The sequence below is a fragment of the Zonotrichia albicollis genome, chromosome 1 (genome assembly GCF_047830755.1).
Source record: "Zonotrichia albicollis isolate bZonAlb1 chromosome 1, bZonAlb1.hap1, whole genome shotgun sequence".
Classification (NCBI taxonomy): Eukaryota; Metazoa; Chordata; class Aves; order Passeriformes; family Passerellidae; genus Zonotrichia; species Zonotrichia albicollis.
In genome coordinates this window covers 21,559,534-21,573,998 of record NC_133819.1, presented here as the reverse complement: position 1 = coordinate 21,573,998, position 14,465 = coordinate 21,559,534, and the positions used below count along the sequence as shown (strand labels likewise).

General features: G+C 43.7%; 1 protein-coding gene across 2 annotated transcripts in view; it reads right to left on the bottom strand.

Annotated features, from left to right (window-relative positions):
* Positions 1–7,403, bottom strand: part of NMT2 (N-myristoyltransferase 2) — a 37,184-nt gene extending 29,781 nt beyond the window's left edge. The window contains exon 1 of one of the 2 annotated variants that reach the window (XM_005480285.4): positions 7,132–7,403. In XM_005480285.4, coding sequence (XP_005480342.1) covers positions 7,132–7,241 — 110 coding nt within the window. In that variant the 5' untranslated portion in view covers positions 7,242–7,403. The remainder of the gene's footprint in view (positions 1–7,131) is intronic. The other variant, XM_074535508.1, reaches the window with a different exon arrangement.
* Between the last annotated feature and the right edge of the window lie 7,062 nt (positions 7,404–14,465).

Sequence of the window (14,465 nt, the reverse complement as noted above, 5' to 3'; positions counted from 1 at the left end):
TCTGTAGTGAAAGATCAATCTCAAGAAGTTCTTAACATTCAAGGTTACACTGGGCTATGCTCCCAGAATGAAAGTTCTGTAAATGCCACAGCCTCTAGAACAGGACCAAGCTGCAACTCAATGGACAACAGCAGAGCACACCAAACACACTGGAGAGGTAAGAGAATTTAAAGCATTTACTAGAAGGCTGCAGAAGCAAAAGATGGACTTGTGTAAGTGATGCAGGGAGACAATCTTTTGCTGCAGAATAAGCATACTGCCAGATCACCTACATGAATCCACAATGAATCATGATTTCATTGAATCACAGCACTCAGGCTGGAAAACTCCTTTAAGATCATTGAGCCCAGCATTAACCCAAGTCCACTAAACGATATCTATCCCTCAGTGCCACATCTACACGTTTTCAATACCCCCAAGGATGGTGACTCAGCCACTTCCCTGGGGAACCATTACCAATACTCAACAATCCCTGTGGTGAAGAGATTTTTCAGCACATTCAATCTAAATCTCCCCTGATCCAAGTTAAGGCCATTTTCTTTTGTCCTGTCATTTGTCACCTGGGAGAAGAAGCCGACCCTCACTTGGCTAAAACCTTCTTTCAGGGAGTTGAAGAGTAGTAAGATCCCCCCTGAACCTCCTTTGCTTCGGGCTAAACAACACCACTTCCCTCAGCCACTCCTCACAGGACTTATTCTTCAGCCCCTTCACCAGCTTTGCTGCCCTTCTCTGGATATGCTCCAGCTCTGGTTTTGAGGCCAGGGAAGGGCTCAAAGCAGATTCAAGGTGTGGCTTCACCAGTCCAAGTACAAGGGTATGATCACTGTCCTGGTCCTGCTGGCCACACTGTCTGACACAAGCCAGGGTGCCATTGCCTTCCTTGGCCACTGGGGCAGCACAGTGTCCACTCATTTAAAAGAATAAAATGTAAATCTATCTGAAGGTCTGTATATCAAGCTGACATTTTGTACAGAATTTAAACACAGAACAGACCCAAAAGACTGGCAAGTGGTTATAAATACAAAACAGTAAAAGCTCACACATGTGTACAAGGCCCAGGACTTCACCACCTCTATCTGGCAAAACTGAGATAAAAATACCAGGGGAAGTGATTTCACCTTTGCTAAGATTCATTTAAGGAAGGATTTCTTTTTCTTTCTGCAACTGTCCACAAACTTGTCTTTCCCTGTAACGCCTCACATATAGCAAACAAATGATGCCTCTGTGTCTCTGAGCTGGCTCCCAAGGGTTTGTGTGCTGAGCACCAGGCTATTTGGAGTTTCAGCAAACTCTGCTCTTAACAGACACCCTGAGCAGGCACCGAGCCCCAAACTGCACCAGTGCAGCTCACTTGTCTTCTTGTCTTTCAGGATGATCCAGTGTCACATACACCACAGGGGAATTCTGCTCACTAGGATTACCTGAGGGTCAATGTTTTATTTAGTTTGGTGAAATAATAAACAATTGAGCTAAAAAAAAAGCTTGGCAGCAATGGAGAAAAATCAGCTTTGCCAAGCTTTTTACTTATGTTATCCCCAGTCAAACCGTACTTTTACCAGGACAATCGTAGTTTGTACTTTGACCAATTCAAGATCTTTTTCATTTAGAAATGTATAGTCTTCAGCAGGGAAAGAAGGAAGACAGAAGTAAACTGCTGTAAAATATATGTGGCATTTAAAACTACACTACTAGTTTTTAATTTTTTTTTAATCTTCCAAAATCCCAGTCCTTGGTTTATGACCTTCAGGTTTAAATCTTTCACGCTGTCTGTTGCAAAATAAATACTGGTATCTTTGTCTGACAGGTTATCCAGGTATCATTCTGAGCAGTTGTTTATGCAGTCTCCTGCTTGGGTCAGTTTATTTTTTACTGTTACAGTCCACACAATGTAAAAAGAGGATTTAAATAGAGTTCTACTCATCCTACTATTTAGGCACGCCTGCAACCCAGATATTTGGCAGCAGGCAGCACACAGAAACTTCTACTCAGTAAACAGGTTTGTCCAACACAAGTTATAGCCAGAGATACCAAGCAAATCAGGGCAGAAGCAGAACAAAAACACCTCAGGATTTGTTGTCCTTCTCATGCTCTGCCTTGAACAGAAAGGCTCTAAAACTTCGAGTGAGAATGGCTGGGAAGGGAGGAACTTGGTTGCTCAACTTGTAGCAATTATGCTGAACTTGACAGCACAAAGGATATGCAAAGGTAACAACACTGAAACCAAAGACTCCTATTAAAAGCTTTCCTCTGACATTCTTGTGTGCTGACTAAGATCTGAATTCTCCTCTGTCTGGTCAGATACATCTATATGATGACACGCTGAATTATATCTCACACTTAGAAGCTGGGAGGAAAAAAGTTTCCCATTTTTATGAAAGTTGACCTTTAAGCATGAAACCTCTTTTTCCAAGCTACTCTGCACCTGTAAAAAGACACAAGTCTGAGCTCAGGTCCTATGTGGGAAGCAGAAAAACAATACAGAGCTCAGGGTGCTGCCATGACAAGCTGGCAGGTCAGGAAACCCGACCTTTTCACACATCAGATCAACACATCTGCCCCAGTGCAGCCTGCCACACAGACTACAACAGACTATGCAAAGAAAACCATTCAATGTTAGACTTCTGTATTGACTATGTCAGTCTAGTGGAGACAAACTTATACCAGGAGGACTTTAAAGACAGGAGGGTAAGTCTGTACACCGAGGTTCAGCTATATGTAAGCACAGGCACAGTCGAAGATATTTTTAACTGCACCCACAATGACAATTTTGTCAGTCTGATTGATAAGAAAAAGGTGAGGCCAGCACAAAAGTGACATGCAAATCAAAATTCAGTTGAGCCAGGAAAAGGATCAAAAGACCTTATTCTCCCCCAGAATGACTTAACCTTGCCCCACAAACAGGCTGTGGATAGGACTCCGAGACAGTCACTTAGGCCTACAGATTGATGATTTTGTCTGCAAGTCACAAATGCAAGCCCATGATCCCACCCACATACCTTTCCACTTATGTACACACATCTGGTGTTTTGCATAGATGTGGGAAAAAATACTTTTGCTTCTCCCTGCATGTGGTGGTGTTTTGGTTGGATTGGGTTTTTCTAAACTGAAAAATGGGAATACTTAGTGCATTTGGGGAGAAGTGTGGCAAGGGTGGAGGAACTTACTTTATGAGGCTCAGAGCAAATCCATAGAAAAGCCAAGACAGAAAAATCCAGAGGAGCATGACAATTATCCTGTTCAGGTGGTCAAACTGTTTTGGTTCCCTTGGTTTGAGATGATCTTTATCACTGACTAATTGTCACCATTATTTTCATTTCCTTTTTGAACACTAAATTCTGCTTTAGCAAAAACAGACTTTTGTAATGTCAACATCTGCTTTATGTTACACGGAATGGTAATTTTAAGTTAGCAATTTCTCAAATACAAAACCAAACATGTACTTCAGATGTTTATTTTTAAACTGGAAAGGCCTGTGCGGGTTTCTTGCCTTCACAGTACTTCTCTCTCTGTGAGTTAAGTGAAGCTGCAAAGCTGCATTTCTGAAGATGTTATACAGATCTTTTTGATCACAAAAATCAGGTCTCATGTATATGGGTAAAACTTCAAATAATTTTAAAGCAGTATTATTTATACTAGGGCTGTCATTGGTTCATAAAGAAAATGGAGGCTTAGGTGCAAAGAGCTTTCTCATTGCTGTGAAAAACCACCACTCCAAAGACAATATAGAAAGGTCTTGACCAGAAGGGTCTATGCCCTTCAAATTCCACTTGCTAACAAACTGTCCTTACAAAGAATCTCTCTGCATGAAGATTTCATTTGTATACATTTCAATACTTGAGAATGCAAGGTTTTTAGCATGAAAACCTAGCAGCAATACCTGAAACCCTAACCCAAGAGTATTCCTCAGATCTGCATGTTTCCTCTGCTTCACCCTTCAAGTCTGTGATCTGTACTCTGAGCCGTAAAACCCACCTGCTAAAACCAAGCATGCTTCCACAACCCTAAAAATATTAGCTTCTTTTTAAAATCTAGAAGTAGTATTCATTATAAAGTTGGCCTTTTAAAGCAATAATTATAGGGGTATACTACTAAAACATTCAAAGCAAATAATTTGTGAGGACTGGGGGAGTTGTTTAAAGGTCATACCTTTTTCTTAGTGTTTACTAAATGTTTTGTGCCCAAGGCCTTTCTGGCAGTGAGCAAAAGGAGCTATTTAGAACGTGAGAGACCTTATAAGGCTGGACTTAGCAGGGTGGATCCAGGTGCAACATTTTTTTCTACATATACAATAACAAAGACATTTTGTAAATCACACTTTATTACAACACAGAACAAATACAGCATAATGCGTCTAGCAGGAGCAAACTACAGAAGAGGAAAACAGCAATGAGTCACACAACATACATAATCCTGCCTCTAAAAAACAGGAGCAGAATCAGAGGACAAAGACATTTTCACAGTTGAGAGCTACAAAATGGTTATTTTCTGCTGCACTCATTCAGTGCTCAAGCACAAAAACCCCTGCACATTTAAAACAAAACAAAACAGAAAAGTCATATGTATCTAAAAATCATGTTTTCCTGTGGGCAATATTCTAAGGACTTATTTTCAAATGTCAAGAAACATCTTGAAAATAACTTAACTTACAGGGCAATCCAGTAGACACTGACACACAATATTCTGCCTCTTTCTAAAAAAGTGCAAGTTAAAATAGAATGAGATTAAATACTGATCAGCATTAATGGAGACCACACAGAATGTAGCAAGTCAGTTGACACAGTCATAGTCTCAAGTAGTTGGACTGCTCATAAATTGCTTGAGCATATAAAACCTAATCTAAAAACTTGAAGCAAACTTTAAAGTTACCTCAGGAATTAATACACAATGACAGGGAGAAAACAGGGAATAATTAATTAGGCTCCTATTACTATAGGTTAATCTCTCAGATCAAGAGTAGATATGGCATGCTCCACTGTGGGATTTTTCCTTTCATCTGCTGGAATTCATTTGAGTATTTCAGCCTCCAGACAAAGAGCAGCAAACAAGATTTTACAAAGATTACAGGAAAATAAAGTAATCCAAGAGTCAATATGAGACTTCATGCAGCAGGTACTAATACTTAAGAGGCTTTTTCTACTGGAATGATCTACCACTAATTTAACTAAACTTACTAAAAAACACTCATTAAAATACATCTGGGATATTCAACAGAGACAAGTTTTGGGTAGAGGACGATACAGGCTACAGCTGGTGTCCCTTAGAGAGCAGTGAGACACGTGTTGGAGTAGAGCAGCAAGCTGTGACTCAGAGCACACCCAAGTGCAATTCTTTGTTCCCTCCTTGCTCCTTACACACTGCACTCGCTGTCACAGCAGCCCCAGCACAGCCACGCACAGAGCTACGCTGCAGAGGGCAGCTACAGCTCGGGCACGCACACGGACAGACAGACAGGAGAGGAAACTGAAGTAGGAACACAATCAAAATGAATTCTGGACAGGCATCACCTGAATCAAACCTGAACCTGGCTATCATTACATGAATCACTACCTGAATCATTACCTGGCTATTAAACAATCCCAGCTAGGATGCCAGGTCAGTTCCTATGAAGAACAATAAATAACAACTCTCTGCTCTTAGGACTTTAGTTTCACGTATTTGGGAATCACCAACTGTGACATATTTACTGAAGCAAATGTAATAAAAGCCCCAAAATAACAAAACGCTATTTTGTCACTTTTAATATCCCAGATTTATATTACTGTAATTATTTCTAACACGATTATTTTAGTGTGTGCCATTAACTCAATAACAGAGCAGCAAGCATCAAAGTTTTCCCCCTTCTGCCTTCTAGACAAGTCAGCTTTCCAAAGTCCCTCTTGCCACATTTAAGATTGTTGTCAACCAAATCCTAGAAGCAGAAGACACAAACAGAGTACATCCTCAAACATCAGTAACCTACAGAAAGCTCTCAAGCAGATCAATCACAAATTCACGAGGAAGATATTTGTGTAGCACTGTATAGATTAACCCAGTTCTATTTTAGGTTACTCCAGCCACTCCTGGCTGCGACAACAAAGTGCCTTCTCTGCAATCACGTTTTCAACCCCTCAAAAAAGAGAAAAAATAAATTAAATAAAGCCGACTTTGGAAACATATTCCTCCCACTCCCCTGCCCCAAAAGCCTTCAGAGCAAGCTAGAACCTTGGCACCTCGTGCCTGAACGCAGTCATACCGCAGCCAGCCCAGCAGCGGTCGGGTGGCAGGGGCCGCAGCCAGGCTGGTGCCTCTCCCATCAGCTCCCCAGGCAACCGAAACACCGCCTGATCCTCAGCGTGGGAAGATCCGAGACGCGAGATTAGCGAAGAAGGAACTACAACCACACAACAGCGTCTGCCCCGGCTACTGCCCTGCCAAAACACGCGCTCTGCTCTCCACAGCGTGCGGATCTGGAGGTAACACCTCTGGAGGACAATGGGTGAGGAGGAGTGTCCGCAGGACAGGCTGGCACGGGCGCTGCCCGGAACGCAGCGCGGCCGCAGCGAGCGGGCGGCGGCTGTGGGCGCGGAGGGGCGCGGGACGGCCCGCGGGAGCCGCTCAGCCGGAACCACCGGGAGGACACGGCGGCATCTCCCCGCTGCAGGGGACTTCCTGACGGACAGAAATACGCAGAAACGCCCCCAAGCCCTAAAAGCGCCAACAACAAGGCATGATTTACTCTCGCTTATACGGCGCGATTTGAAGGCCGGTGTCCGGCGGGTAAGTGCCAGCCCCGCCGCCCCCTCACCTCGGGCCGGGCCCAGGCTCCCGCCTCTCCCCTTGCGGGCAGAAGGGCGCTGGGCTCCGGGCCGGGCGGCAGGGCCGTTCCACGCCCGCATGCTGCGGCGGGAGGCGGCCCGGGCTGGGGCCGCTCGGCGGCCCGGCGCAGGCGCCGCGGATGAGCCGGGCCGGGCCAGGCCGGGCCGCGCAGGCCGCCCGCCAGCGGGCAGGAGCGCCCAGCACACCCGCGCCGCCGAGGGACCGCGCCGGGCATCAGGGGAGCCCGGCCCGGGCACCTCCAGCCCGGCCTCTGCCGTGGCGGGGGACACAGAGCTGCCTCCCCGAGCCACGCGCGCTCCCCAAGCGCTCCCCTACCCCTTGGCATGCTCGGTCTCCTCCTCATTGTCGCCGTCTATGCCGCAGGTGTCCTGGTCATCCAGCTCCAGGCTCTGCTGGCTGGCCGCGGACTCGCTGTCCTCCGCCATCACGGGGGAAGGAGGGAGGGAAGGGGCGGGGGAGCCTGTGAAAGAACCGGGGCGCACGGGCAGACGCGGTCCGGAGCAGCTCCCTCTAGCTGCGGTCCTTCCCCGCGCCAAAGCCGGGGAACGAGGAGGCGGCGGCCGCCGGGGCTGCCCGGCCGCTCCCGCCACCCCGCGGGGACCGGGGCGGGGCCGGGCGGGGAGCGCTCCATGCCCTGCCCTGCCCTGCCCTGCCCAGCCCGGCCCTGCCGAGCCCGGTACGCTCGGACCGTGCGCTCCCGGGCCCAGCCCCGCACTGGCCCCCTCATGCCGGCATCCGCGCTGCTTCGCCGGCCCTGTGCGGCCTGGGGATCCCGTCCGTGGCGCTGCCCCAGAGCAGCGGGAGAGCCGAGCGCAGCCCCGGCGGGTCCGGCCCGGAGCCCCTGGGACTGGGCCTGCAGCGCCGGGCCTCGGCAGCGCGTCCTGCCGGCTTCCCGCGTTTCCTTCTCGCACCATAAACACTCGGACGCCCGAGTTATTTTCATAGGTCTCCTTAGAGCTTTTAGTAGTGACTCTTGGTGTGCTGCTAGATGTAGACAAAATACCCAGCTGCTTGTGGCAACAAATTGGAAGAAAGGAAGAGAGAAAAGCAAATAAATTACTTCAGATCTAGCTGTGCCTTGCTGCTCGCACTAATGTCACCCACCAAAGAACAGAGAAGTGTCTGGGGAACCCACCACACCACCATCAATCTCAGCTTTCTGGCTCTTTCCCCTTTCTGCCTTCCAGGTTCTGTCTTTCCCCAGTTCTCCATAAGAGAGGCAGTCAAGGTTCTGTCATAGCTACACAAAATTAACCTGTGTCTACATTTCAGAGATGCTTTGAGCCACCTCAGATGCATGTATGAGCATAGGTCGAGATGCACAAATGGACTTTGTCATTGCTGTGTTTAACTTTTTCCTAGCTGACTTCCAAAGGAAATTTCAGGACTCAAAATGAAGCTCTATGAACAAAATTTGCTGCTGGTGGAGGCTGCTGAGGCCACTAGGGCAATCCCAGCACTATGACTGGTGGGCGCTCACAGCACTTAGACTTTTCCCAAGGCCTTTTGTATTTCTACAAGCTCCATGCTACAAAACCTGTAATTGAGTGGTAATGATTTATACCAGGAAAACAAATAAAGAGCAACTTGTGTTCAGTATTTGAACTGTCACGATTTCCAGGGTCATATCAAGCTTTCTGAATGAGATCCAGATTTTCTGAGTTCTTGGTTTGACAGTGCTGCCAAACACCACATTAAAACATAAGAACAGGGTGCATCAGTTGTAATTTCTCCTTATCTTTGCACCCGTGAAAGCAATGTAATGTGAGGAAACTATTGCTTCTGCCCTATTTAAGGTTTGATCTGGATTACTTTTTCCCCTTTTTGATTTGAGGTGGCATCATATTTTGCTCTGTCGTGTCTTGCAGGTGACTGTCAAGTAAAAGATCTTGCTGCCCTAACAGAAGAAAGCTAAATGTCCTTCCATCTCAGCACTAGCCTGGGGCCACCCTTCCTCCCACTGCACTTGGTCCTTTACAACTTGTGAGATGCCACAAGAACTTGTGATTCAAATGCATGAAATGGAATCTGTAATTTACACTTGGCCAAGTATGACCTCCCAGTGTCAAGCCCATTGCTATAGTTTAGAGGGAAATGTTTCTATCGTGTCACTCCACTCTGAAATGATCTGTAGGAGTAAACCTTCATTCAGTTGTAATGCATAGGAGAGAAAGGAAATCTCAAAACAAAGGCACAATACCCAATAGCTTTCAATAACAAAAAGCAACTGTAAAGTTTTCCTGTAGCCTGGAGAGAAGTTAATCCAGTGATTATGAATTATTTTTTCCCCTCATAATAATGTGTAAGAGGAAGTGAAGAACGGTAGGTCAATGACTAAAGAGCTGTATTGAATCACTGCGTTGGAGAAGCTGTAAATTTCACTGTCTTCTTTCCTTTATTGCAATTTTCCTTACTTCATTGAGACAAATGGAGTAGAAGGGGCCTAGATCCTGACTCTTCTTGCATTTCATATTGTCACTTAAAGAGGCAGTATGAATTTCTCCCAGCAAGCTGCCCTGCTAGGCATTCTCCTGGAAGGGGGACTGTAGCTGCACAGTGGCTGCTATTCTCTACTTTGTAGCACGTGTGAAGTGCAGAGTAACCTTAAACTCAGTGCAGTTGATATCCTGAGATTATTATCCAGGTTTGACCATTGCAAGGTCAAAGCACAGCACTGGATTGTGCTTTGCATTTCATGAAAATGTAACTTTTGCTTTTACCACAAGTAGAGAAGTTCACCAAAAGTGAGAGTTAAGCACCTCTCCTGCACTGTGGATTTCTGAGGTAGCTTTGCATTTCTGAAATTATGAGACATATTCCCAGAGCATTTAAATTTACTCTGCAGACACTGCTCAGCAGTTACACTACTTGATAGATGCTGGCTATCACATGTGTAGTTGTCTTCTGAAAATAGAGCAGCAAGGTGAAAAAATGTATCTTTGAATTTCATGACCCCAGATGCTCAGCCACAGAGAGTTACTGGAGGATGAAACATCAGGGCAGCCAGCAGCAAACGTGGCACCTGCAGTGCCCGAAAAGGCTCCCTGTGGGCATCTGTACTTCCAACATATCTGCTGTTCATGTGGGTATATCCAGGAACCCTCAAAATGCTGCATGCCAGTACTGCAGACACAACCCACAGACGCACACCAGTCTAAGCAGACCATCAGAAACCATCAGAAATGTTTCAACTTCAACAGGTAAAGAGCTTGTGCTTGTAAAATGCAAACTTACTGGTTTTAATTGATTAAAAAGACCTCTTCCTAGATGTACAAGGAAGATAAAAGCAAAAGCCTTTTATTTTATGAAGATTGAAAAGAAGAAAGCACAGTCATTTTGCACAAAAGCTGAAAAATTATTAACAAAGGAAAATAGACTTCCTTTGCAGGAGATACACTTCACTTAATACTAAATGGCATATCATGAAATCAGTTAAAATATTTGCAGCATGTCATGAAGTATTCATCAGTTGGGTATTTTCATGGGTGTCCTTTGAGCTTTAGTAGTGACTCTTGGTGTGCTGCTAGATGCAGACAAAATACCCAGCTATGGCAACAAATTGGAAGTAATGAAGAGAGAAAAGCAAATCTTCAGATCTAGCTCTGCCTTGCTGCTCCCACTAATGCCAGCCACCAAAGAACACAGCAGTGTCTGGGGGACCCACCCTCAATCTCAGCTTTCTGGCTCTTTCCACATTCTGTCTCTCCCCAGTTCTCCATAAGAGAGGCAGTCAAGGTTCTGTCATAGCTACACAAAATTAACCTGTGTCTACATTTCAGAGATGCTTTGAGCCACCTCAGATGCATGTGTGAGCATAGGTCGAGATGCACAAATGGACTTTGTCATTGCTGTGTTTAACTTTTTCCTAGCTGACTCCCAGAGGAAACTCCAGGGCTCAAAATGAAACCCTACAAGCACTCAAAACACCTTGGGCATCTTGGTTGCCAACATGAGCTCACAAGAACCCCAGGACACTGAGGGAGGAGCCATCTCTGCTTGGCAGTAAGAAATACTGGGGAATGGGAAGCCTTAATTCCCAGTACAGGGACTGGATGAACCATCAGGTGAGACTCTGCAGGACGTGGGCAGGGTTGTACCATGCTTCTCCTTGCTCTTCTGTGACTGAATAAAGCCAGCCAGGCACAGATATTGTTTCTCTCAAGCAGCCAGGCATAACCCAGACTTGTTTACCTGCCTAGCAACACATTAACTACATCCCAGTGAGCTGGTGATATATAATCCAGCATTCAGGCTGTTGGCATCACCTGATTAGTCTATGTGTTTTGATTATTAAACACTGCAGAAGAAAGGTATCTAAAATTTTCTTGCAGTCATAGGACTGCTCCTACCTTTACACACCACATTGAAATATTCATGGCATTTATAATTTTAAATGGATTTGGATTGCAAGTAACAACTTGGTGTAACCATTTTTAATCTTGTAAATTGGAAGCAAAATGGGTCCAATTTGAAAATTAGCTATTATTTTAGTGTTTCTCCTATTTTTCTAATTAACATTAAAAAAATTATTGAATAAACAAATATATTTAGACTTTGGTTCATTCAAGTGTCTACTACTACTACCTCACATTGTTTTTCTAATTGGCTGCACTTTATGGTGTAAACTTAAATACTATCTTCTTCAATTCTGAATGAGAGGCAAGTGTAAAAGAATAAGATCGAAAATAAACAGAAAAAATGCACCAAAACACTCTGCATACTTGTTACAGTTAACAACAGCAGAAGTAGAAATGGTTAGGGAAGGAAATGAGCGTGTGATCCCACATGTTGCACACCTGTATCCATGTGAGATCACAGCTCTGATCTTTGTCTCACCCACTGCAGCTCTTTCCAGCCCCCCTGCATTCCCTGCTTGTGGAACTTGCCTGTTGTCACAGCCTGCTTGCTGATGGCCTGTATTGGCTGCAGTGCTCAGAGTGGGGACAAGCATTCTCAAAGCATCCCATTCTTTCTGCTGCATTCTCCTTCAGCTTTTTAAAATTCCATTTTCAAATGCAGCTCATACCTTATCTCTTCTATTTTACAGCTTACCTTTGCACAGAACTTCTCCATGCTGGTGTCTGCATTGGCAAGGGCTGTGGGCTGTGCAGCACTAAAGAGGGTTAGGCATTCACATGCATAGTGAAAACAAATCAGAGCATTAAAAAAGTGTATGATAAATACAACCTTTTTGCTTAAAGATATGAGTGATGAGGATAGAAAGACTGTTATTGCTAGTAGAGATTTCAATTTTCCAAACCATCTGTTTTTGATGATTGTTGGAAGCAGGATACAAGACTTACATCAAACACAGGTTCAAACTTGTTACAGCACTGCTCAGTTCCTCAGATCCCAGGGTCTCTAGCTCCAAAAAGTAAAAAAACCCTAATAATAAGAGTGACAATTAAATAATTATTATAAATATTAATTTGCCTTTTTATGTCTATTTTTATTCTGAGACCCTTCTCAAACTATGTATATGAATGAGAATTAGTGGTGACAGATTTTTTGATAAAGACAGTGATGACACAGGTACTGCAGGAGCCCTGACTGATACTCAGCAATTACTTCTGCCCATCCAATCTCCAAATCAATCCAATTTACTCCCATCAGCTCTGCAATCAGTTCTCCCACTAGCCTTTTACACTTCTCCCTACCAATGTGCCTGCTGTTTCTTTCTCTTTGAAAGGAGGTTTTATTTCCTTCATTCTGAATGAAGAGAGAGCTAGATACATGAATTATTCTTTATCTCTTGACCATTTCAATAGTTTTCTCAAAATGTATGTTTTTAGTTTTCTTTTTGTCTGTTTCAGATAGTTCTTTACCCGCAAACACAAAAGAACTCTTTCCTGTGACAGATGTGCCTTGTGGGTGGTTAGAAACAGATTAACAGCATGGTTCAGGATGCACACCTATGGCATGGAGAATTACACTGAATTAAGAAGTGTCTCATAGACATAGTATCTTCCCTATGAAGACCATGGAAAATCAGACTCTATTATAACTCTTCAATTTCTATTCAGAGTTTTTTTAGATTTTATGGTAAGATTTTACCCATCAGAATTTTACAACTCTGTGCAAAAGAAAAGACTCTGTCAAGTGTGCAACAACTGCAGAGTAACTTACTTAAAATATAGAAACTAGATAAGCTTTAATTACAAAATTTATACATCAGGTCTAGGCTAGAAGGCAAGTGTGAATAAATCTCTTGGAAGTTGGAGGTACAGCAGAAACTCAGCATCAGCATGGTTCTGACCCTGCAATGTCAGACTACAAGGACAATTAAGTTAATTATCCAAGCCTTTATGGGTTCTTATGCCAGTTTTTCCAGTCAGTCTGGATGAGCAACCCTCACTTGGCCATTGCTTGATGTTGAAATGCTGGAACTGGTATTTAAGCCAGCTTTTGTATCAAGTGCACTTATGTACATCCATGTGAAGGTGTATCCATGCACATGTGCGTGCACACACTTATCTAAGTGTACTTTCAAGGATTTCAAGGAATGAAAGACCAATTCATCTGCCAAGACAAATACACTTCTCATTGGGGGAACCTGGCTATGATGTTTTGCTTCTCTCATTTGTATTTTATTATTTAATGCAGGGTTACAAGATGTTAAATAAAAGTTAGAGCAAATAGCATAGATACAAAGAAAGCTTGCCCTCACCAACAACTAAAAGTAGCTTCACTGACAAGTCTAATCTTAGGGTGTCACATTGTATGTCCCATTGATGTGTGGCCTCACAGCATGGTACAAAACTGAAAGCAGAATCAGGGAGTTGGGTTTATAGAAGGGGGATTACTTAAAGAGAGAGGATACAAAAGCCAAGGCCTATAGCTTCTCTCATCTCCAGGCTTTTTGATCTTCCTACAACCACCAAATCAACATAACCCTTTTAAAAACAGTGCTTGTAACAGGACCCACTTTAAATAAATTCTTTCTGTTTTGATGCCCAACCTCTCTTGCAGCAGGACCAGTGGTTCCTTTGAAAGTGGGATTTCTCATCTCACAGCATTATTTTAAGCACCATTTCATCCCTTTATAATATAAAAATGTCAGGAGCATTCCTCTGTTAGGGTTATTGAGGAGTCTGTCTTTCTAGTCATGTGAACACAAAGTCCTTCTCTACAAAATTACAAAAATAACCTGTAAACAAGTATTTCATTTGTACCTCCCTGTTGTCATCACATTTTCCTTCCCCGTGCCTGTAAGTTTCTAAGGCAGAATAGCTATTTAATGATCAAACAAACTAACTGGCACTGTTCATTCCTAGGAGAAAAACACATCAATAAAACAAGAAATACTTCAGTTAAGTGGTAATAGACCAGGTGCCACAGTTTGCAAAGTAAATACCTGTGGATACCAGAGGATTACAGCTGAAAAGAACTAGACACCCTTTCTGCTATTACTGACAAAAAGAAGATGGTACCTGGTTTCAATTTAACAGCTGGAATTACATGAGTAAATGTAATAAAAAAATACTACTCTCTTCTGAAAATTGCACTTGACAGTTGCCTATTTGTTCATCTGAAGCTCCAATTCTAATTGTTTTACAGCATGGAAATGAAAATAGCACATATGATGAAAATATAGTGTATGTATGTATCTATCATGGCATATAATATTGCATATTATTATATATATTATA